At 28.0% G+C, this 26,590-nt stretch overlaps 1 protein-coding gene across 1 annotated transcript in view; it reads right to left on the bottom strand.

Moving 5' to 3' along the window:
* LOC100571000 overlaps positions 1–19,638 on the bottom strand; it is a 37,347-nt gene extending 17,709 nt beyond the window's left edge. The window contains exons 1-2 of the mRNA XM_003239986.4: positions 19,588–19,638; positions 1,324–2,290 (exon numbers count right to left, since the gene is read on the bottom strand). Of these exons, the coding sequence (XP_003240034.2) occupies positions 1,324–2,290; positions 19,588–19,638 (1,018 nt within the window). The remainder of the gene's footprint in view (positions 1–1,323; positions 2,291–19,587) is intronic.
* Positions 19,639–26,590: the final 6,952 nt, after the last annotated feature.

Genomic DNA, 26,590 nt, shown 5'->3' with positions numbered 1-26,590 from the left:
CCCCCCTGGATCCGTCCCTGATACTGCAGGTATCGTTATAGGATATTATAATTCAAATATAATGTACAGATTATATATTGTGTAGGGCGGTAGGTACTTATATGACAACATTAATTTAAAGACTTTAACGATAACGTTCATAATAGCGATGTAGAAGAGACGAGAGTGATAAATACAGTTTAGTTAATAAATAGGTATCTATACATAATAATATGTAAACGGATCCAACTCAATAAATTAAATTGAATAGGTAGTACTCTTAACTGTTATACACAATGCAGGTATACACATTGGCTTCCTCGAGAAAGGTTTTTTGCGTCCGTATATACATATTTCAATACCTTTAAATTATAATGGATAGCGGCATCCATCGAAAACCAAACGTATGAGATATTCACGATTATGTGTGAACGTATACTAATGCTGTATGAGTATATACGAGTTTAAAGAGCAGCATTTAATATAAGTAATATGAAAATACCAGTGAAACTGGTGGGAAACTTTGTGAAAGGGTATAACTACCTACTATATTCGCATTTGAATTATAAAAACGATGATGATGATGATACCTAATAATAATAATAATAATAATACCTATATCAATATCAATATCAAGGTATATATAAATATATTGATTTATGAATAATATAATACATTAAAATATAGGTAGTATGAAAATAGTGTTAAATGGTAAATATACTAGGATTATTTTACGACCAAAATTAGTTTGATGTAAACGCATTCATTTTAACATAAAAATTGGATTTACAGTAAGATCGTAAATTTTGGTTTCACCATTATTAAACTTTGGAGTTGTAAAATGTACGACGTTTAATAAATATAAAATACTAATAAATTTGTATCATGTAAATTATTTGATTATAACGGGTCATCACAACTGGTTTCATACTTAAATAAGAATTTATTAGTTAGTTATATAGGTATACTTTTGAAATATTTAATACCTATACAGGTAATTCAGTTAGGTCGTTTGCCTTATCGATGCTATATCGATACGTACATTATAGCTAATGTAACCATAATATATTAGGTATATCATCAAAATTATATGATATTGTTGGTTTTATAAGCATACCTACCTACATATAATATATTAGCATCGGTTCCAACGAATAATTTTATAAAAAAAAACACGCAAACTATACAAATTACATTATTACAAAATAACTATAGTCCACCTACAATCTACGTAATATTATTATATAAATGCAGTACCTACAGGCTACAGTTATACACCTGTATACTCATTATACAATTGTTTACATTGTATTGATTAACTTTATGTATTAAAATATCCTATACCTGACGACGAGTTGTTTTCCGCATACGCGTTTTCCGGTTCATATTGTTCCGGACTTGGTGCATGATCGGATCCTATCCCGCTGGAGCCACCACTCGATCCCATTTTCGTGCCAGACCTTCGGAAATCCAGCTGCGGTCTTGCACCACCGCTGTTGACACCGACGATGTTTGCGCTCATGCACCGACGAAAGTCGATACCGTTTAGATTTCCTCGATGTCTGTGCACGGTATCATAGTCTCTGGGTGGCAACAAAATCGGCACCCCTCCGGTCTTGCCCCCGGTGCCCAATTTCTTTTTCAACTCTGCCGCTAACGAATCGTACAGGGTGGTCACGTGACCATCAGGGCCTGGCACCCCGCTATCGGACGACGACGGCGGTTGCGGGGGCGACTCTCTCTTCCGATCGCTCCGGGCGCTGCTGCTGCTGTGCGTCTCGGACTTGGTCTGCAGTCTCGATTCGATGTCGTTGAGTTTCTTCTTGTTCTCCGGTCGGTCGACCAGCATTCGCAATTGTGCGGACAGCAGAGTGGCCGTCTCCACGGTGTCGCACCGATAGACGTGCACGTGGACGGGCCACTTGGTGACGGGGTTGTATAGGAGTAGGATCACGGCCACCAGGTCCTCGTCCTGGTGGACGCAGGTGACCGCGTGATCGGGGATCAGGTGCTTGACCAAGTCGCTTTTCGAACTCTTACCGCCCGGCAACGAGATCAACGCCGACACATTGTGTACGATCTTCAATCCTCTGTGACTTACCTGCAGCGTGAACTTATACGGCGTCACTTTCTTTTCCCTTTCAGCCAAAGTCGATATCACGGGAATTATGCTTTCTACGTCTCTCACGTTCTTACATTCCTGAGCTCCGAGAAACCAAACGTAGTACGAACTTTTTTTTATGTCTTTTTTCATATTTGAATTTATTCCCCGGTTAACAGATACACATGTAAAAGTACTATATGCTATACACTAGGTATAGTATAAAGTGCTAAATAACAAAAATTACAATTACAGTGCTAAAATGAAAACATTAAAAATCACGAAACTGCACATACTATTCACTGACGCACGAAAATAAGACACTACATGTAGACGTTTGAAGAATAACTGATGGTTGAAGTTCCAGGTGTACTACAGCAATATTATGGAAGTAGTAGTGGTACCGGTTCGTGGTTGGTATTTGAAAGGAACATAAAGTAGGCAGCGCTGCCAAGCGAAAACGAGATAATGTCCTCGATGCATACTAAAATATATAAACGTAATTTTTATTCACTGTTCATAAACTATTTAACGTTTAAAGCAAATTAAAAATAGAAATTGTACACATAAATTGCAAATTCAATAGGTACTGACGTACTATGATTTTAAAATAAAACACTGATGTAATTGTTTGACTAATAATTATTGACGTGCTAATAATGCTTTATATAGGTACTTTATAAAAACACTAAAATAAATAAAATATTTTAATTTTAAATATTCTTTTATACGATAATGCATATTATAATGTACGAAAAAATCAATTTGGAAAGGTCAATTTGGAATTTTAGTTTGCTCCATTACAATATGCGGTAGGCGTAAATATGAAAAATATTTCTAAATATAAAACGTACCTATATAACCACCTAATTGAAAGTTTTAAAAACAATCCGGCTACTCCCATCCGGATATTGCGGCCTACATACCTAATACCTATAATATAAAAATTCCGTATAATAGATTTGACCGATTTTGACCAAAAACGATTATTGTAAGGTACATTTAAATATTTCTAATATACTTACAAAACAATGGTAGGTATAGGTATAGATAATTAATTAAATTAGTATTAATTAACAATAATTTATTATTGTATATTGGGTTAACTAAAAAGTTCATCGTCGGTTGCACTATGTAATAATAAACTTGAGTATCTATTGTAGAAATGGTATGGTAAAATTACTGAAAATCACTAAATTAATAAAAAAAATTTTAAATGTATATACCGTTGCTTAAGGTATGTTCGGTATATTTAATTGTAGGGTCTTATTGTATCTGATTAGTGATTACATGTCATGTTTAAATCAGTCATAATTATCACATGTATATTGAAAATAGAAAACATTTATTTTAGATATCTAGAATATTATAGTCATTTTATAATGACGTGTGTTTTTTTTGTCTGCCATCTGCTTTTAGAACAGTAAAATTGCTTCGATTTTGAGTAAGGTTTCTAGTGACTAATTGCGTATTTAGTTGGGTACACAATTTTACATTTCCAGCACTTTTAAAAATAATCAAAAAAAAAAAAAAAATTAGGCATGTGAAAACGGGAATATTTACGAAACTTCAGTTCGACAACAAAATCGAATCTGTGTTTTTGTTGTACCTAATTCAAAAACGAATACTCGTAGATAAGACACTTGAAAATTTGACAAAATCTTTAAATTATCATTTTCTAGGCATGATATAATTTTCAAAATATCGAAATTAATGTCTTATGCCCAGGGATCAAAAAAAATGTGAATTCCCTGGTTTTTAATTCCGTTATAATATCCTTTTTTATGATTTTATATGAATGATTTTAATCTAGAAATGTATTACTCTGCAAGTTCTTACATTATGTGTTACGGACAATGTCTGATGCTTGGCTGATATTTAAGATTAGTCGGCTTACGATCAGTTTGACTCATGGTTTTTTGCTAATAATAATAATAACTGTCGGACTTCAGCCACCGATGCAAGTGGATAATGTTAATAAACTAGCCGATAAAATGAACATTATCCAACTGTTAGCATAAACTCCATAAAATTAAAATAACTTATACAAGTAATGGTTCAATTTTAAATATTTATAATCATATACTATCATATCCCATACGTATTATATTCATTATAGTTGTAACAATTATTTATTTTAGTCATATTTTTTTTATTATTATTATTGATCCAATCTCTAATAAACACACCTCCTTTCATGTCAAACTCCTCATCTATAAAACACTACTGAAACCAATCTGGACGTACGGGATACAGCTATGGGGAAGTGCAAAAAAGACCAATTTAAATAAAATTCAATGTTTTCAAAACATTGCGCTAAGAAAATTAACAAATGCTCCCCCGTACATATCTAATCATACTCTCCATACAGACCTAAAATTAAAAACTATCCATGAGGAAGCCAAACACTTTTACAAAATATTTCACAACCGTCTTTCCTCCCACTCAAATCCGTTAATTAAAAACCTTTCCTCCCTCTCAATCCCCGGCAGTCCTCCTAGACGATTAAAACGTAAATGGTGTAGAGACCTGCTACAAATTTTAATATAGAAATAAAAAAAAAATATTAACTAATTAAATATATATAATTCATTTACTTTTTCATATATGACTATCAACATTAAAGTGTCATCATTGGGTGGCTTCTTTACTCACTTTTTGTATTTTGTATACTCATGTTATCTGTACCTTATCATATATGCTTATTATGTCATCTGATATAGACTGTATATTTCGACTTAAAATAAAAATTATTATTGATCCAATAGCTACAAATTAGTAACAGTATATTTATATTTTGTTAGATTTTGTTACATAGGTACTTGTAAGTTATTATTATTTGATTTACCAAAAATATTTCTGTAAAAAAAATATATTTATAGTTATATTTTTTAGGAAAGTAATCTTAAAGAGAGGAAACTATTTTAAATCTTAGTACTCGAGTTTGAGGATGTTTATTTCTTCAAACACAGAAAATGGATTTAAGTCTATTAATAAGACGTTTCTCCCAGGAAATATTGTAGTTTCAATTCTATATCCTTGGCTGATAGGGCTAGGTGATCCAAGAAACACACCTATATTATATATTATATTATATTAGTTATCGTTTTAACTGTTGATGAGAATACGTTTTCTAACCTGGGTAACAAAAACGGTATGTTTAACACAATTATATTTAAGAAAGTCTTCTTTGTACAAATGCTTTATTAAATTAGGAAACGTTTCAAAAAAATCGAAATTATTAAGAAAATTAAAAAAACTTTACTCAATGACATAAAGGGTAATATTTTTTAAATTAATTCAAAAATGGTTTTGTAAAGCTGTTTAGTGGTCACGTGAATGAAAATGTGAGAACTTAGAAGTATTGTGTTATACAAAGTGACAAAACGATAGTTCCAACTGTAATAGGTACCTAATAAAAAATACCTAATTTTGATTATTTTACATTAATAAATTATACTTACTTATTAAATACTATTAAATTAGAATCTTCAGTATAATTATTGGTGGCTGAAGTCAAAAATGTTGTTATTTAAAAAAGTCCGAAGTTTATAGTCAAGCGTCAGACATTATCCAAATATTCCCAATACCAGACATAAATATAATATTATACATTAATTGGCTGCATGCGATTTTCTGTAAATTCGACGTAGGTAATATTATTATTTTAACTATTCGACGTTGTAAAAAATAGTTTTTTAGTTTAGTTTGAAGAAACCATGAATAATTCGAGCTTCCCGTTACACAAATTGTCATTTGATTTATGCATGGAATTTTTATACTATGGCATATTAATTATTAGCCGCTCCTTCTAAATTGGAGTGGTATATTTTATTATAACCTTGAAAATAATATTTTTGATTATTTATTTCTGATAAACAATATTTTATTTTATACACACAGATCATTTTTAGCGGAGCTTAGAATTAGAAATAAAAATATTAAACATTCTAAATTTTCTTAAACCTAATATTTTTCATAAAAACGCTTATATTTTATAAGCTGTATTATGTCAATAAAGATTTAAGAACATTTATCAAGTATTGTTTACAAGGTTTATGAATCACTATAGGTATGTTTGGTATATAGGAGATGTATCAGGAGACTGCAGAATTCATTGCACACGTTTAAAACTTGTATATCACATAGGTATGCGATCTCTCGTGCAACGAAGGATGGTCTCGCGTGTGAGAGTATAATATTATAACATTACACTTTTACACATTATACGGTTTTCGCTCTCCGTCTACGCAGATAAACCATACGCAACTGTAATTGCCTCCGATTCGCCGTCATAGTTCCGTGAAGTCGTATACGATAATATTATAATATAATGTATATACATTAAATGTACTTTTTATGTTTTTTTTTTATTTTGAGAAAAAAACAATCTGTAATACAATAGTAGGTAGGTATTACAATAGGAAGTTGTGATGAGTGTAATTGGGTAGTGACTAGTAGGGCGTGGGTGAAGCAGGATCTGCAGTGATACCGCTTCGGCATGGTTTATTTTTTATTTTACAATAAAGAAAGGAAAAGAAAATGAAAGAAATACAGTAATAGTAACGATATGATAATATTATACATTTCTTGTCATTTCGTATAGGTAAATCTTTTATTAGTTATTTTCTTGGCCTTATTAATATTTCTACAGTGGCGTGTGCATGACTTTTGTATTGTAGAGGGGAACGGGGGTTACCTATAACCTATGTAAATTAAATATAGACATTTTAAAGTATTTATAATAATATCTTATAGGTATCCATATGAAAAAAATGTTTTGGGTGAGACTCAAGCACCCCGAATTCAAAGACCTATAGTTACGCAAATGTTAATCCAGTTATATACATTATACATACTAGCTATAGTTAGGTACCTATGTATTAATGGCATAATATGGACTGTTGAGTATATACGACAATTACCTATACACACAATAATCTTATATAATAATAAATAATAAAACGTGTACCTACATATTTAAATATTTAATACACACATTATAATATGCCATTGTGATAAGCATTATAGCAACTATATACTTACCTATTATATTGTCCATCATGGTGACGCAGTCTCTTTTAAACTATCATATGATATATTAGCGATTTAGCTGTCACGATCGATACTTATCACATTTTACAATCTTCTTGTGGACCTTTAGAGTAGGTACCTTATATAGCTGTTGTACTACTTGTACTACCTAAATCAAATTCGTATATTACCGTTAAGTGTTATAATAATCATATAGTGCGTGCCTATGTGAAATGTACCTACTATAATGAAATAACTGCTTACATTTTTTTACGAATACGAACCACGGGGTTGCTATATTTTTAGACTTTTATAAAAAAAACTGATCCCCACATCTATGACGTATGCCTCGCATATTACGACCCTGAACTTCCAAACCATAACTGTGGTAAATGTATATCGCAGTTATTGCTTATTAATGGTATACTATACATACACAATATATAATACAGATAAATATTTTCCCTTATAATTGCGCTTGCGTTCGAAAAATAGTTTAGTCAATATTACAATAGACAAATAGTTGGAATATATATTTCACCACACACATATAATATATGTATAATAGATATATGGTATATCTATATACCATATAGACATATGGTAATTGATATTGCAGCAAGTGAAGAAGGACAAAGAGCCGATTGTATATCACATACCTATATAGATTCTTAGATTCATTTTTTTCCATCGAAAGCGACACGATCTATAATATATATATATATATATATATATATATATATATATGTATACACTATATAGACAGAGAGAGAGATGTAGTGAGCTGTGTTATAACAAAATATCAAATATAATGTATGGTTAAGACGCGTGCGTTCGTGGCCTAACCTAACCTACATTCATATTATATTGTAGTCTGCATAGGTTGACTAACAAATGAAACGACCTTGATTGTTTGACTCCGTGACGGATTTTATTCAATTAGTAATTACTATAGCGACAAGTATATAACGGCTGGTATAGCCAGAGATACAGCGCTGCACGATTTTTAAGAAAATTACAAGTTCTTGAACAAAAATCAGAGGGGCGTTGTCGTACAAAATGCAATTGAGCCGTCCGCAAACCGTAGGTAATAGTTGAGTATACACGATACACTTTTTAAACACATTAAACGATTTCGAACATTTTAAATTAAATAGCATCTCTCTCTATAGTCTCTATAAGGTCGCACCCATATGTCTCTCTATAAACGAGTTAAAAATAATACTTCGATGAATATTAATTAGACATTTACGATCTCAGTGTATTAATATTATACACTTTATGGCTTATATAGTCACGATTTTATTTGCTATATTTCGGTGTAGTTGTAGTATCTATATAATTAAATATATGTATTTACGAGATTTATGATTAAAATATTGGTCACAGCTCATAATATATATTATTTGAAATTTGTACTTAGTAATATTTACCTATAGCTATACCCCAAGTACCTACCTGAAGTGTGGTTACCGGTCTTCGTGCCGGTCTTCGTGAGTTTTGCAATCCTACGGACACTTTTTATTCAGAATTTAAATTCGTTTCGGACATTTAAAATGTCGAAATTTTTTTCTTTCATTTTAGCAATTACATGGCTTACTTTTTTTTTTAATTCGTGTACCTACTAAAATCTTAAATTAGGTTTATAAGGTTTTATGAAATATCTATATTAAACCAAACATAATAAATTATGAGTGTTATATAATTTATAATACGCTGTAATAATTCATAAAACAAACTTCTTTAAACTTATAAAATAATAAATATCATAATCAGGGCTAGGATTTATATACAATAAAAAATTGTAAAATATGCATTTTATATACCAAAATATGCAAAAATATGCATTTAATTTTTTATAAGATAAACACTAAAATATAGTTACAAAAAAAATATTTATTTAGTATTTATAATCGAAATATGCAATAATATTAATATTCAATATATGCAATAATATGCATTTTATCCAAAATATGCAAAAACATGCAAAATAAAAATACGAGTGCTCCGCCTTTTATATTTTAATTTAATCTTACCTATTGACTAGCTAGAGATTCAATAGAAACCATGGCAGAAAAAACGGCACTGTTCTATATAAATGTTTTCACAACACACTTTAGAACCACACCATAACCCACTCATCAAAATCTAAACTCGCATTCCACCGCTCCCCATGTTGAATAAAAGTGAACTGCAGGTGTCGTGGCTTTTTAAATTTAAAAAAATTTAACTGAATATTAAGTTACCAAAGTAATACTAATAATAATAATACATAATAATAAGATTCTAGATATATAATAATTAATAACTAAAATATAGTGATTTTCTTACTCAAGCAGTCTCAAACTGCTCATGCCTTGGATATGCATATGTCATAGCCTGCTTATGTCATATATATTGTGCTAATGTGCAGTACTGGCAATTTGTGTATTATCTAGATGAAAAAATAGAAAAAATGTCTAATTACAAATTACAATGAACAATGAACATAATTATCCAGATTTGAAATGTAATATTATAATAATTTAGATTCTTTTATATATAATCACTCGTTTTCTCGAAAAGTATGATTTTTTTGGGAATACATTGTTACATAATTCGAAGCCATGAAAATAACAACATTTTTTAAAAAATTATTTTTTGCTATTTTTATTGTTAACATTTTAAATTATTTACTTTTTTTGAATGACAGCATACATTTTTAATTTTATATTCCGGAACAGAATATTTTTCTAAGAATTTTAATACTTATTTCAAATTTAATTTTGAACTATAGTTGTTAATTAGTAATAATTTACAAGTATTTGAAGTTTAGACAAGTGGAGTAATAGACAAACATTTTTCGGGGTACAAGGGTATCGCCCCATACTCAGTAGTGGATTTTCAAAAATTTTCTGTGGGGGGGGGGATCTTAAAAAGTAATATGTATTTTAAATGTATTATTTTTATTTTTATAAGATTAATAAATAAATTATATATGTATATATGAGTGTCTGGGGGGGCTCCAGAACCCTCCCTGTAAATGCACCACTGCCCACACTACTTCACCCATCAAATACTTATAAGTTATAAGTTATTAGTAATTAACTGTACTAGTTGGAAATTTTAATTTAATTTATCAAAATTCTCAAAATAAATTTCTGTTTAGGAATATGAAATTAAAAATAATTGTTGCCATTTGAAAAAGACTCACAGAATAATAACATACCATAAAAAATAGTAAAAATATAATTTTTTCCGCAATTTTTATTTTTGTATTGATTTTAAATTTAAGGAAATTTAGTATGTCTTAATCGTTATTTAGTTTTATATGTTTTATATGTGGGGTATTATATGTTTTATACGTGTATATTACCAACCCTGTTGTTTACGTTTAAAAGAATCCCCTCATCAATAATATACCAATATCATCCCTCTAATATTAGAATCTTAAATTATCTAATTATAGTATTATACAATAGCTATGGTATATTAAAAATCGTATCACTAATATTATATATTCTCATTATTTATTAAAATTTGAAACTATTTTCAGGAATAGTTAAAAAATATGGTTATTGATAAAATTATGTATACCACGATTTCCCTTTAATTAATTAGTATACATAATATTATAGTGTTTACATAAAACGTTGTTGTAAGCCTTATTAAATATTTGCTATGGAATTAATAACAATTATTATTATAATAAACACTGCATCTTAAAATCCGATGAAAATTTCGTGATTAAAACCTTGAGCGTATACATTCAAGTACCTATTCAATATAGACAGTACACGTTCAACAACTTTCTCTGTCAGAGAATAATAATGGTTATGCACCTTTAGGCACTTTTATAAATAAATCTCAATATCGTCTACGCAAAAAATAAAGTACACATAAGCATAACATATTATGATTTTATTATAAGTACATGATACCTATATATCCTTATCAACCTTATAATATATTATATTATACAACATATTTTATCTTGTAAAATTTTTACTATGAAAGCTACTGGCATTGGTAAAATATACCCAATAAATATTTGACGATTTAGTAAAAAAAAATTATACATAAAAGTAACAACTAAACAAATATTCAACTAAAGTGTTACAAATACGGAATAGGTATAGTACTTATTACTTAAGCTAGGTATATACTTAAATAATATCACACAATTTAATAAATATAATTGCGTAGGTATAGTGAGTAAAATTACTCTTTATATGTATTGACACAAAATGGATAATAACAAGTCAATTTAAAAATATTAAATTTTAATAATAACGTATAGCCTATATATTGGTAACTATATATTGTTTGTCTCACAAAAAATTTAGGTAAGATGATAAATTTAATAAATCATAAATACTTACGGAAACACAAAACACTATTTGACATTTTTGTATTTTAGAAAAATATAATAATTCAATAATTAAGTCAATAATTTATCATAAATGTGTTAAAATTTCCAAAACTGTTTATAACTTCTCACCCTTACTCACTATGAATTTGACTATGATGTATCTACAAATTGAAGTGTACTTTTTTTTTTTAATAAAGACTAAATAAATATCAGGATCGTGTTCCTATGGCGGAGGGGGACATAAACAAAAAATTCAAATTATACATAGTTATAAGTTACAACTCATATTTCCCATCTCAAAATAATGTAATAAAAAAAATATAAATTACGGTGAATGGGTGGGGTACGAGTTCCCTTAAATACGCCTTTGAGACTAATTATCCTTCAGAGAATATTTGTTTTATAAATACATACTGCAAATTTAAAATTTCAGACTGCTATAGTTTTTTGACAAAATATTTAGGCATCAGTAATATTAATATACTAATATTTAGTATAGAAGCATTTATTATTTATTTGCTAAGTGTAAATGAGGACGGTATTTACTATTTGTTCATATATGGCGAGACTGAAAGAGTTAAAAACGAAACTGAAATTATTATAAACAAGTACCAATATAATTTTTTGAACAACCTTATATTTTGTAACGTAGACTTTTATGAAGGGCTGCTGCCACTCAAATTTAGCGAAATTCAAACTAAATAATGTTGTTTGTTTTCTTGCTTTAATACTATTAAGTATGTAGTACAGTATAGTATAATATATACCAATGGTGTCCCTGTGGGGTGGGTGAAGGGGTTGACCACCCCCTCCATAAGTCGTCGAATGTTCTGTTTTTACTATATCTATAACCCTTTAATATACATATTATAATATATAAACACGCATGATATATGTACTTATACTATAGTCCAGTGGTTCTTAATTAGTATGAGGCCACGGACCCTTAGCTAAAACTTAAATTGGTCCGGAGACCCCTCTTTTGCAAATACTTACTTTTAAATTTGAATAAATTAATTATCTACCTTTTTCGCTGCAAATCGAGTTTCAATAGTCCAAAAATACTCGGAATTTCAAGCGAACCAATTGAGAACCACTGCTATAGTATATATGCTCTATAGCCACAGGTAGGTATCATATAGTATAATAGACAACTAGTCACTAGACAAGTAAACTAATTTAAGAAAAATGTATAATAGTAGTAGGTAATATTACGATAATTATTTGAGTGTATAATATTATGTATAAATTTACACCCAACTATACAGCTGTATTGACTATATTATGGAGGTATACCTAAGTATTATAGATAGGTATCATTATTAAGTATAATTGGTATGTAAACTAATTTAAGACATAAATGTATGAAAGTATTAATAGATAATATTACGATTTACCATAATTATTTGGGTATTGGGTGTATATAATATGTATTAATTTACACCTAACTATGCTGGTATTGACTATATTATTGAGGTATAGATTAGGTACTATCTACTATAGGAGTATAGGACGCTAGTTATTACTTATTATACAAAATATTTCTAGTACTATATAGTATATAGAGTATAGACTATATAAATGATTTAAAATGGCAAGGTCGTATACTTTACCTTTCTAAGCCTTTCATTTATTTAGTGATATACTATCAACAATTATTATTCTGAATTCAGGGACGAATTAATCAAATCGTATATTATAACAAATTATTAAATAAAATATAAAAAAAATAAACAATCATAGGTATCGTTAATGACAATAATTATTATGATCATATTTTTACGGCTTTTACATTTACAGTACCTACCTATTTACTTGCTACTATAATATATCTATAACTTATCTTAAAGATAATATTATTCATAAAAAATACGTCTTTGTTTACAACAAAATAAATTTTACACCTATTACTTATTATAATAGGTAGGGGTTTTAAATTTTTCATCATAGTATCGTACTATAGGCGTAGTCACGGACTAAGATATTAATATAATACGTGGCGTAGTCTATAGGCGGTGTATTGCAATTAGGTATCTAGTTATTATACCTACATATGTTTTGAGATTTTACTTCAGTTTTTATCCTGTTGAGGTATATAATATAATGCAGTGCTTGAATTAGAACAAAATTAGATTGGGATGCAACGCAGTGCAAAAAGTATGCATAAAATACGTACCTACCAATCTTACAATTTTAATGGCTTATTGATTAGGATATAATTTAGAAGGGATACATTAAAATATTTTTAAACAAATGAGATTACCTAGATAAGCACTGTCTATATTATAATGATCTGCAGTTTATATGTAATATTATCTATAAATTGTAATATTTTATACTGGTACTGGTATATTTTTGATATACAACAGCTAAAAGCCTAAATTATTTTATTTTATGGCTGTTCATTTACCTTCTTAAAAATTTTAAGTTAGATCATATTAATTATTCAGGTTATTTAGTAGAATCTAAAATAATAATATACTCCTAATATAAATATTAGTAATTATATTATATTAAGTAGGTATTCAAAATAATTATATTTTCGATATGTCATTTAGGAAGGCTCACTCTTTGGGAGTGCTAAATTCCCGATTTCTATTGTGTATTTTAGTGTTATACAACTCAATAAACTATAATTGGGGATGGAGTGGCTGAGTGGATTAAAGCATCGGTTGCGACGCGCACTGACGCCGGTTCGATATCAGCTATGGGTGGAATTTTTTCAGGCAGTCACGGTGCCGGAGAAAAGGCCGCCATTCCCCACCCGGGCATGGCAGATACCAACAGGTGCCCACTTAAAAATTCTGCCAAACACAAACACTCACGTATAAAAACTCACCATTACAAACCCAACCACAATACAACCCTACAAACTGATAGAAGTCGCAGATGCCGGGCTTAAGAATCAAAAAAAAAAAACCATGATTCCTACACAATTTAACAACCCATATATTTTTGTAACTAATTTTTAATATACTGTCTAGTATGCATTTACTTTGAATAGAAGCGTTATTGAACTACATATGTATATGTTGAATTGTATTATAGACGTATTAAAAAATATATTTTTTATTATTAAGACTTTACCACTTTAGTTAAGTGTATCTCTAGCTTATCTTAAATTATAGATACTAATACTAAAATGGAAAAATTATTATCAACGATCATAACTATACATGTGCGGGTAACTAACGGACGGCCAGACGGACAGGCGGACACAACGTTGAGTAACAAACCTATAAAACGATCCATACGCAAGATCGACACTTGTCACAACCATCTTTTAGGTACCTATACTACACATAGACTATAAAGTACTTACAATATTCTCAAAATATTCTATATTGGATTTTATATTTATATATATATTATGATTTAGTTTTCCGGATTGTTAACGTTACGCACAAATAAATGTCAATGCTACAGTTAACGTTTTCCGGCACAATTAGTTTCATTAAAAAATAACATAAAAACATGTCTACAATTTATCATAGATAAACCCACTATTTCAATTTGATTTACTCGATTTTTACCTACTGATCATTAGACAATTATGTGTATTTGTGCGCACGTACAACTTGTCAGTATACTTACTTTTATAAATAAGCAAACAATAAACAGACATCAAAACGACAATTGTTATACTAAACCAGTAGGTAATCAACAAATCAATTTGTTATTTATTTTGTAATTAAAAAATTAATAATTGTATAGACTTGAAAATGTTGCCGAATATTCATATTAGAGTATAAATATAAACTAGACTTTAAATAATTTTAAAAATATATTGGTTTTATTTATGCTATTTAATTTAAAGATGTGGATTTAACGAAAACAATTTTTTGGTAATTTACCGAATAATTTTATTAAAAATTGACTAATAATGTACCGTGTAACTATTGAATGTTGTCATAATAATATTATTTTGTAAAGAAGGCAAGCAAAATATAAAATAAAGCAATAACGTTACATATTAAACTATACTAACCAGTAACCGTATATATCAGTAATAGTGACGCAATAGTTAACGAAATGTTGTATTTAATAATCACAAATCACAATAATTTATTCTTAACATTTATCAGTCATTATAATTTTATAAAAATTTCTATTTGTATTATAATAATTCTAATATCTTGATAAAAAAAAATACAAAAGCACACAAATTAAGTGGTCATTCGACTTTTTGAACTGTAAGAAAAAATGGTTTATTTTTTTTGTACATTTACCGTTAATTTTCCTTACTGGTAAAATGTTACACAATAAATTTACGAGACTCACATCATTACTATTTATCAATATTTTATGAAATTTTTTACTTATAAATTCTGAAAGTAAGTACCTATTGGTTTTACAATGATGTGTTTATTTAGGTATTTTTATTTTTGTACCAGAAGACCTGAAGACAATTATTCTCCGATAATCAACTTCGAATGCGGTTTCTGATAAAGAATTGGATTAAGTTTGTACTTTGGGGGTAGGGGAAGGGAATTGAAATAAAATAATTCCTTTGTTACCATGGTTACTAAAAAGTTAGACCGTCTCCGGTCAGAATCGTATTTCATCGTATACAATGATTTATCATTGAGCTCAAATTTAACACATCCATTACAGTGACCTACTCAATGACTAGGTACATTCGACGGTCAACACCAACTGTACAACAGCGAGAGGTTACCTACTTTTTTAGTTTATTTTAAATTTTTGTCGATGAGTAAAAAATCTTGAAATTTTATAATACAAGGTTACCTATAAGATAATAGCAATTAAAAATTATTGAAAATACAGTCACAGTTTTTTTTCCAGAAATTAAAGTATCATTTTTATTATTGTCTGAAGATACTTTCTCTAGTAAAAATAGTTATTCATTCGTCAATTTTGAGGGAGGTTAAAAATTAAATCTAATTAGGAGGTCAAAATTGAAAATTATCAGTAATTTTTTTAATAACCAGAAAAAAAACAAAAAACGTATAGGTATAAACATTTATTAAAATTGTAATATTGGGTATTACTAAAATAATTGGTTGGTAAACTAATCCGATAATGGTTGAACCTTCCATATTAGTATAAATATAAATATTTAATAAAATATCCTTAGAAATATAGACTGACGGTCTGCTTAGATGATTATTTTTCATACGCAATGATTTATTGTTTAATTCGAATTGAACACATCCATTACCTATGACCTACCTACTCAATGACTAGGTACCTACACTAAACAGTCAACACCTATACTAAATAGCAGAGTGAGTTGCCCGATTTTTTATTAATCATAATGCATAAGTTAAACGTAGTCTATAAAACATTAAATGTACAAAAATAGCACGTATGTGATGAAAGTAGTAATGTTGACCGCTAATCACTTGAGAAAAAAGTCACTCCTTACCGGCACTTTCAACGGGATAGGTTAGGTTAATATATATATTTATATTATTTTAAATTCTGAGCAATGAGTGTTTACTGTTTTGATGATGTGCGTTTTTAATTTATTTGTTTTTGTGACCAACTTATATAAAGGAACAGTAAAAATAATTTATTCCTCAACTTTGAGGGTGGTTACCCACCGATTTTTGGTACAGAAAATCGGGTCTATTCGGTACTTTTAAATATTCCCTGTCACCTATTTCTTAATAATTGAGAAAAACTATGAAAAAAAAAAAATTACTGAAAAACGGGAATATATACGACCTATAAAACATAGTACATTTACCTTAACAACAATTTAAGACAAATTCGTTATTTTATTCAAAAACGAAAACCGAATACGTAGGCATATTATTTTTATTATTATTATTACTAAATATTTATAATATTTTCAAGATATAATATTTTAAGCTATTTATAAGCATTTTATATATTTTTTCGATTTATATAAATTTATTACTTATATTAAGTCTGTTGTACTTGCCGCAATTAAAAACATCTTTTTATAAACATTTATATTTCTACAAAATTCGTCAAAATCAAGAAAATATGTAAATTATATTGCAATAAAACTTTATAAAAACTTTTAATTTCAACACTTAAGGGCTTGACAATTTAATAAACATTCATAATAAGTTTTTTTGCTGGAATTAAAAATAAAAGTTTAGTGTTAAGTCACATGCATTTTTTATGAGTGCTTGGATTTTAAGATTAGACAATATTGTATATTCACGCGTAAAATAACGATTAGGTACTTACGTGTAGGTAATTAAAAATGAAATCGTAGAAAATGGAAACATTCCACTATTACCAAGTCATCATTTTCTACACTCAATGGCTTTTTCAAAATGTTTAGATGAAATCTAAGCTAAATATATACACATTTAAGATTCCCGATCTTCCTGCAGGTTCTAACCCAAGCTCTCCCCAAATATCTATTTAAAAGCATATTTCCTTTCAAACGTACTAAGTCAGAATAGAAACCAATTTCTCCCAATTTCAAAAAATACAAGTTGAAAGGCTTTCAGACCATAATTCTAGGCTCAATCCTCTTCAACTTCTACAGTCACGACATCCAAAATCCTCCAAACTCTCAACTGCAGGCGATGTTTTCTGACGATACAACAATAATAACCCAATAGACAACTACTATTGTAATCTTCAATTCAAAATCTCCAACTATCCCTAAACACAGTAACACCTAGTTCATAAAATGGAAACTTATCGGAAACCAACAATAAGTGCAATAAAAATCGTTACCATAATACTATAGAAATATCTCCAGCTCATTCTCATATTGATCCAAGCTATACCAAATTTTAAAATATCATAAATAACATAGGTACCTATTGGCTATTATATTATAGTCTCAATTGTTTTTTATAGACATTTCAAGTTCAATAAACAAATTGGATATTAATCGATAAATAACGGTTTTAGTTGTTATTTCGTTGTAATTTAAACAAATACCTGTATTATTTGTAAAGGGACTTGAAACTTTTCACCATTACGTACAGGTACAATTATTATTTACTATACAAAATCAATTTTTCAAAATATTTATACACATTTTAAGCTATATTTCCTCCATGATAACAATAGGTTCAACACCATTCTACTGTAACTATATAAGTTGATATTGACTTTGAAATTTATAACATATATATAACGGTAATTTTATAGCAAAAAAATAAATCACTATACTTAATTTCAATATACGTAATATACAATAAAATATATCCTTATACGTTGAAAAACCGTCCCCAATCATAGTCGTTTTTTTGTATCACTAAATAACAAATTTAAAACATCCGTTGCAGTGATAATATTACTCAATGACGATTGATGCGCTACACATAATATGCAGCAGAGCGAGTTCTCTGGTATTTAATTTGGTAATCTCCATTAAAAAAAAAAGGGTTAAAATACACTTTAAGTACCGACTTACCTATTTAAACGATCGCCATAAATAACTGCTGAAATACATAGGTTGACAATACGTATAATAATCCATGCACTATATATACAGATATAGGTAATAATAATTTTTTAGTTTTGTTGATTGCAGATTTTTTCGTGAATAACTATGTTATATTATTATGTAACAATAATATGGTTTTAATTAAATAAATTGATACATTCTAAAAATTGAATAATAATTATGTTTGAATTTAAATTCGCATATTTTATTACTTATGTTAGACGTGTATTGGTCCATTATATAATTCACAATCAATATTCGCTATAAACGCGTAAATTGATGGTTTATCTTTTCAAATATTCCAAGTTGTTAAACACTTAAAGTCGATAAGCGTTCAATTACAACGTAGGTAATAGGTATACAGATAACTTCTCTACAGTACGGGTACAATAAAATTACATAATACATTATTGATATCTATACCTACTATATTCACTACTTCCATACAAAAATGGGAAGATGTGACCTAGTGACATTACCACATTACTACATACCTAGTAGCTACCTGTTCTTATGAAATATTGTTGGACTATCAATTATACTTAATGGGTACCTATTTACTAATAATAGCTACAATTTATTTTTTTTTTAATTTGTGTACAAAATGTTGTTACAACATTCAATACAAGTATATTATAGTAATAATAAAAGCTGCACAGTATGATAAATTACACAAAACTTTAAAGATCACCGATGAAATTTATAACTATTTACCAACAATAAAAAACGCATAATGTCTACATGGAGCATCTCTAATACCGCCATTTTTAGCTTAAAAGACCATAAGTTTTGACAAAAATAAAAACTAGTTTACGTTATCCGATTTGATTCTGAAAAAAAATTAGATCTTGATAGAAAATTGTCTATAGATCTACGGAACACTTTTAAAAATTGTAATTTTATATTACTGTTCTCTGAACTGTAATTATAGAAAACTTGAAATTATGAGGTTTTCAAATCATAATTAAAATTAAAAAACGGGTAAGTGGGTGTCGCTCTACTGTAAAGTAGGCTACAGCCTACAAGTGAGTCACTGTAAATTGTAATGGATGGTGTTAAATTTGAATTCAATGATATAATATCAATTATATCATTGTTTACTAAAAACGATTCTGAGCGAAGACGGTCAGTCAGCCTATGATATTACTAAGTATATTTGATGATATTTTTGTGAATGAAGTAATTTATTAACTTACGTGGAACCTTGTTCTAGTTTTCAATCCTTAGCTATAAAAGTTGAACCTTTTATACATTTTTAACTAAAAAATAATTTGTAAATTTCTAGTTTGATAAATTTCGTCAACATCCAAAAACTTTAAACGCTTATAAAAAAAAAACGTGGATATATATTTTTAGTGTTTTTTAACTGCTGTCGTAACAATATATCAGAAGCCTTGTATTACACTTCCAAGCTCTTTGACCTAACGAATAAAATTGTATTGTCATTTAATTGAATTTGAAATAGAAAATGTCGATTTAACAGTTCAAAACAAATCCAAATACTTTGAAAAATTGTGTATAGAAAATACTAATATAAACAACTAGTGAAAATGTCATCTACAGTCATTTGTTTTAGAGTTAAACCGAAATCGACTTTCCGTAAGAATTCCCGTTTATTCTTAATTTTGTTTTTCACAGCGCTTTTTAAAAATATTGGGAATTTTAGATTTTGAGCTCCAGAATCCATCAACTAGATTCATTTTCCCATCAAACAAGATATTGTTGAAAAATTGATGCATTTTTACCGCCCCAAACAGTGATAACAGGTATACAAAAAATAAGTAAATAACAAAAACACACACATCATTGTTTTTCCAGAATCTATTCAAAACAACATGGAATTTTCAATTTTGAGCTCTGAAATACACCTAACTAGATTCACATGCCCACCAAAAAAGATACGGAAGTGGAAGATTGAAGCATTATTTCGTCCACTCATTGTATACATAGAAACAATAATGATTGTAACAATTGTTTTTATATTATTTTTAATCTAAAATAAAACACAAATTTTTGTAATACCAATATTGATTGCTTTAAAGAATCTTAAATAAATGTTTTTTTTTTTTAAATATATATAAATATGATGTTTCTTATTAAATTAGTGCTATACTTAGAATAATTCTAAACTACTATTAGGTATTCAAGCTTTTTTTTTAATGTAGCCGATTAGCCGACGGGTGACAATCAAATATTTCATATTATATACCTACCTAACTATAGGTAACAGTTATTAACTTACAAATTAATACTGATCAAAGGTGGTTTGACATTTTTCAGTTGATGGTTCAAGAATAGTTTATAGTTAATACCACCCACCCATCTACCAAAAAGTAATTATATTAGGTACAAAAACTTACCTAAAAATGTTACTTCTAATTGTATCAAAAAAAAACGTGTACACACTCAGTTGCTGCACAACAATCAACAACCACTGTTAGATTCAAATATTTTGCGCTACACCATATATAATATGATACATATTGTATTGCATTTTTCTATTAATTTTGTATTAATATTTTTTTTTATCGTTTATTTAAATATACACAATCTGTAAATGTTGTTTTACAATAAGTGCATGTGATGGAGGTGATATGGCTTGAGTGGCTGGAGACAAGAAGCCGCCCATCGGAGGCACTTAAGGTTCGGATTGATTTTGTATTAATGAGCGTAATCCTTTTACAAATCATATTGCATTAATAATGCACCATCGTAATAGCTTGTCAAATTGTGCCTCCAATTTAAGTTATATTAGTCACATACTTTACAAAATAAGTTATAAATACATCTTATTTCCAGTTCAAATTTCAGTTTTATCAACACAAATTAATCACTATTTTATGAACACATCATTTGTGGGTACAACCCACACTTATACATAAAAGAAAATTGATTGAGTTTTGACACATCAGTTTTTGAATTCAGTATAAATGAATACATTTCAGCCAATTTCACATTATACAGAGTAGTACAGTCATAACGATATTATTATAATACATTTCTAGTAGGTTGCAATTTTTAAATAACAAAATAATCTCACATTTTCTCATACTTTATGTGACTATTTTTAGATTCTGAGTGGAGTAATGCAAGTATGTAACGATCGTCGTCATCGACATCGTACATTATTCCCTAAGTTGAGCACGGCTAATATGCTGAGTGTTAGTAATGGAAAATGTGTATATAATATATATGTATGAAATATATATTAATGTTTAGCTCGCGTCGTGTTAATACCCGACTAGGACTCCTGGCGGTAAATAGTTAAGTATAAAGTAGTCGATGAAAACAGTCCAGAGTCAATAGTCATAGTCAATGGAGGCAGTCTATGGTCGGCAGTTGGTAGTTTTATGGTCAAGGACGATAGTCAATAGTCAGAGTGGATGGTCGATAGTGGAAGTCAACGGCTGACAACGACCTGAAGAGGACCCGCGGACGACCAGCTCAACCCACATCGGATATCGGCACCCACGACACACCATTGCCCGATCGGTAACCCTCAGTAATAAATTATAAGTATACCTAATACATATTATTACTTGATGTTCGATATACCATAAGATTCGATGTTGTAGTAATAATAATACATTAAGATTTAATAATAGATTCATATAATCATTATATATACGTTGAGTACTTTACTTCACATAAGGTATAACCTAGATTCCTAGTAATAATATCACACACCGAGGTTGAGTCTCCGACTTCCGAGACTTCGTTAATTTAAACAAAACGACACCTAAAGAGCGGTAAAAGCGATAGATGAAGAGGAGACGTTACAGTGATGAATGTATTTTATTTTACAATGATATGTGTGTTTTTTTCGTGTCTGTTAATACCGTTCAGGACAGTAAAAGTGCTTAGATTTTATTCAACAGTATCTTTTCTGATAGGAAAGTGAATCTAGTTGGTGTTTTGAGGGGGTCAAAAGTAAAAATGTATTAATTTAAATTTAGGAAAAACGAGAATTTGTACGCAAAATCGGTTTTCGGTGTAACTCTTAAAACAAATTACCGTACCTAAATACATGAAATTTTGAATGAATGTTTATATTAGCATTTCCTATACACCATAACATTTTCAAAATATTTTGAGCTGTTTACGGACATTTTCAGTTTCCAATTTTTTTAGTTTTTTATTCTATAAATATCAATACATTTTTTGGGTAAAAAAGCTAGAAAATTTAATAGAAAGCTCCTAACATATTTTTTCAAAAACAGATGAAAAATATTAAAAATCCAGTCACAATTTTTTTTATAAGCATTTAAAGTTCAAATATTGAAAAAATACGTAAAATTCACGAAAATGTGCAAATTATTTTAAGTGAGAAATTCTTAAAAATTTTTCTTTTTAAATCTAAGATTTGAAAAAGTACTTCAATATTTATCGTAAGTTGTTCGACCTTTATATAAAAAAAAATGTCCACAAGCATGTTAAATTAAATTTTTATGAGCGTTTGAAGTTCATATTATTACAAGATTGAATTTTTAGTGTAAATACCTAATATAGGTATGGGGTAAAAAGTTTCAATGATTAATATATTAATATTTAAAAAAGTGGCAAGTAGGTACTGATAAGCTGTACAGTAGGTGTCTAGATAAATACATTTAGAAATTTATTGACATTTGAAGAAAACAATTTTAATATCTATTAATAGATCAAAATGAGTGAAAATATTTTGAACTTTTTTAATTTTCATGAATAGAAAATAATTAAATAAAGACATTTGGTGAAAATGTCAAGTACCTACCTACAGTCATAAGCTTATGAATTATAACAAAATAAGAAAATTCCTATGAGATTCTGTTAATTTACGGGTGAATCCATGTCCAATTTCAGACGTTCAGAAAAAAAATATTGTAGTGAACGCTTAAGTTTTTTTTTTAATTTCCACTGACAATAAATAATGAGAAAACTTGTATTTGATTTTTGACCAGGCAAAAAAAATTTTATGGACAATAATATTAAAAAAAAAAAAATACTAATCAACATTTTCTTCTGCCTATAATATAGCTTAAAAAGAGTCAAATTATTTTGAAAGCTTTATTGATTTAGAAAATGGTCATATTAATATTCAGTGAAAATGTAATTTCTATACGGTGCGGCGAATTTGTTTAGAGTTAGATCGATTTTTTAGAAAACTAATTTTGCGTAAAAATCGATTTTTTAGAAAACTAATTTTGCGTAAAAATCGATTTTTTCCTATTTTAGATTCTGAGTGGAGCGATAAATGTATTGATTTTATTTTTTTGTATTTGTCATCGTTTGAGGCAGTAAAAGTGCTTCAATTTTCTTCTAAGTATCTTGTTTGATGGGAAAGTGAATCTAGTTAGTGCTATCGGAAGGTCAGAGATCAATACTTTTCAAAAACGCATGGAAAGCCAGAACAAAAAAAAGAAAAACAGTAATTTGTACGAAAATTGATTTTGGTTTTTACTTTTTAGTGTAACTCTAATTTATGTAACCGTAGTTACATAAATTTCCTCGAATGTTTATATTATCATTTTATACACACGATAAACTTTTCAAACTAATTTAACTTGTTTTAATCGGTTTTAGAACATTTTCAGTTTCCAATTTTTTAATTTTTTTTTCTATAAATGCTATTAATATTTTATTCGTTGGGTCAAAAAGCTTGACAATCTAATAAAAGGGTTCATATATATTTTTAAAATAGCAGTCGAAAAATATTAAAAATAAATAGGCACAAATTTCTTTTATAAGCATTTAAAGTTCAAATTTTGACAACATTTATCAAATTTTAAATTTTAAAATGATTTTGAAGTTAAAAAATTATAAAATTTCCATAAAAGTTTTTTAGTTAAGGATTGAAAATTTGAAACAATGTTTCACCTAAATAGGTAAGTAAATTACTTTATTCACAATAATATCATAAAAATATACTTAATATTATATCATAGGTTGACTGACCGTCTTCGTTTTGCAAATACTTTGATATTATATCGTTCAACTCAAATTTAACACCATCCATTACAGGGACCCACTTGTACCTTCTGTATAGCAAAGCAACACCCACTTGCCAACTTTTTTTAGTGTTTTTTCTATTGAAAAATACGGAGAAATGTTCACTTTCCTACTACCAGAAAATATGCCGAAGTAGAAAATCAAATTATTTTTACTGAAGGTGGTGACTCACAAAAAAAAAACAGACATCATTGAAGACCAATACAATTATCGCTCAGATCAGAATCTAAAAAAAAAAAATGGGGGGTTCCATCCACCATATCCTCTCATGTGGTTACGCCCATAGTTGTGGATGTGTAATGTGTATATTATTTATATAATATAAAATGTATATTGCAATATAGACATAAATTAAATACTATGAGATGACAAACTAAGAAATGAATATTTGAGGATATTAGAAAAATTAAGAACATAATATATTACAATTATTAGATAATAATATCAAAGTTAAGTTGTGTTGAATTACTACTAAACAGTGCATTCAAACAATATGTTAGTTTTTAGTAACCAGAAGGTAGATAATAATTGTAAGCCAAAATGTACCTAAATTTTAAGAAGAGTCAATACTTACTGTGATTACATAAAAATCAAATAGAATATTCAGGACTCAAAAAAGTCCATAGTAACATTTTATTTTTAATCATAAAATAGATAAGAGATTATCTGTATTTTTAAAATAACTTTATCATAGGATACATTACAAACATATTATAAACTGTATGTTAGGAAGTACTATATTAAATTGAATATCATATTAATATAAATAATATACAATTTAAAATATTCAAAATAAAATAATTATATTTTGATAAAATTATACACAGAACAATATAGTTTATTATGTTGTTGAACAAATTAATAATAATTATATAACAGTGTATGATATATATATATAGCGTATAGTTATATACATACATGTATATATACACTGTTGTTATTAGCAAAGTAGCAATCAAACAAACTTAAACACTTATATGATATACACTATTTATATAAATAATTTTAATAAAAGTTATGTAAAATAATCACCCAAATTAAATTTTAAATATAATAATTTTAGTCGCAAAAAATTCTGGGTAATTTAATTATAACATATTTTAATTTAATAAAAATATATTTAAAATAAGGCTTTAAATTTGGATTCAAACTTCAGTAATTGTTATCATAAATTAAATACATATACTAAAAAAAAAAAAAAACATGTATTCATATTCTACTTTAAAAATACTTAAAAATATTGGAAAATACAATATGCTATAAGTTAGCTATACTCTTTAAAAATGCAATCAGTTTATACTAACATTATTGCTAAAAATTAAAAAATGAACACAATCATTAGAAATTTGATTTTATAAATTTTAACTCAATTTTAAGTAAGAGCAATGAGCAATTCATAAGATAAATGAAACAATTATAACGTATAATGCTTTCTTTTAAAATTTCAGTATTATTTAGAGCAATATATATATATATATATATTTTACATTCATTATATTGAAAATGTTAAGTAATATAAATAAATTATTACTTTTGCTTTCAAATAATGACATATTCAGTAATATAAAAACTAATACGAATTGTGCGAGAAGTAATATGAAAACTACTATTAAATATATACTATTATCCTTATGTTTTGAATTTAATTTCATTAATTATAAATAAAAAAAACCCTGTGAGCACATTGAAGTCTTATACAATCCAAGACTTGACGACTTTATAATTCTAATTT

Source organism: Acyrthosiphon pisum, chromosome A1 (assembly GCF_005508785.2).
Source record: "Acyrthosiphon pisum isolate AL4f chromosome A1, pea_aphid_22Mar2018_4r6ur, whole genome shotgun sequence".
Lineage (NCBI taxonomy): Eukaryota > Metazoa > Arthropoda > Insecta > Hemiptera > Aphididae > Acyrthosiphon > Acyrthosiphon pisum.
The sequence above is the reverse complement of the archived record's forward strand: the minus strand, read 5'-3'. Positions and strand labels throughout refer to the sequence as shown.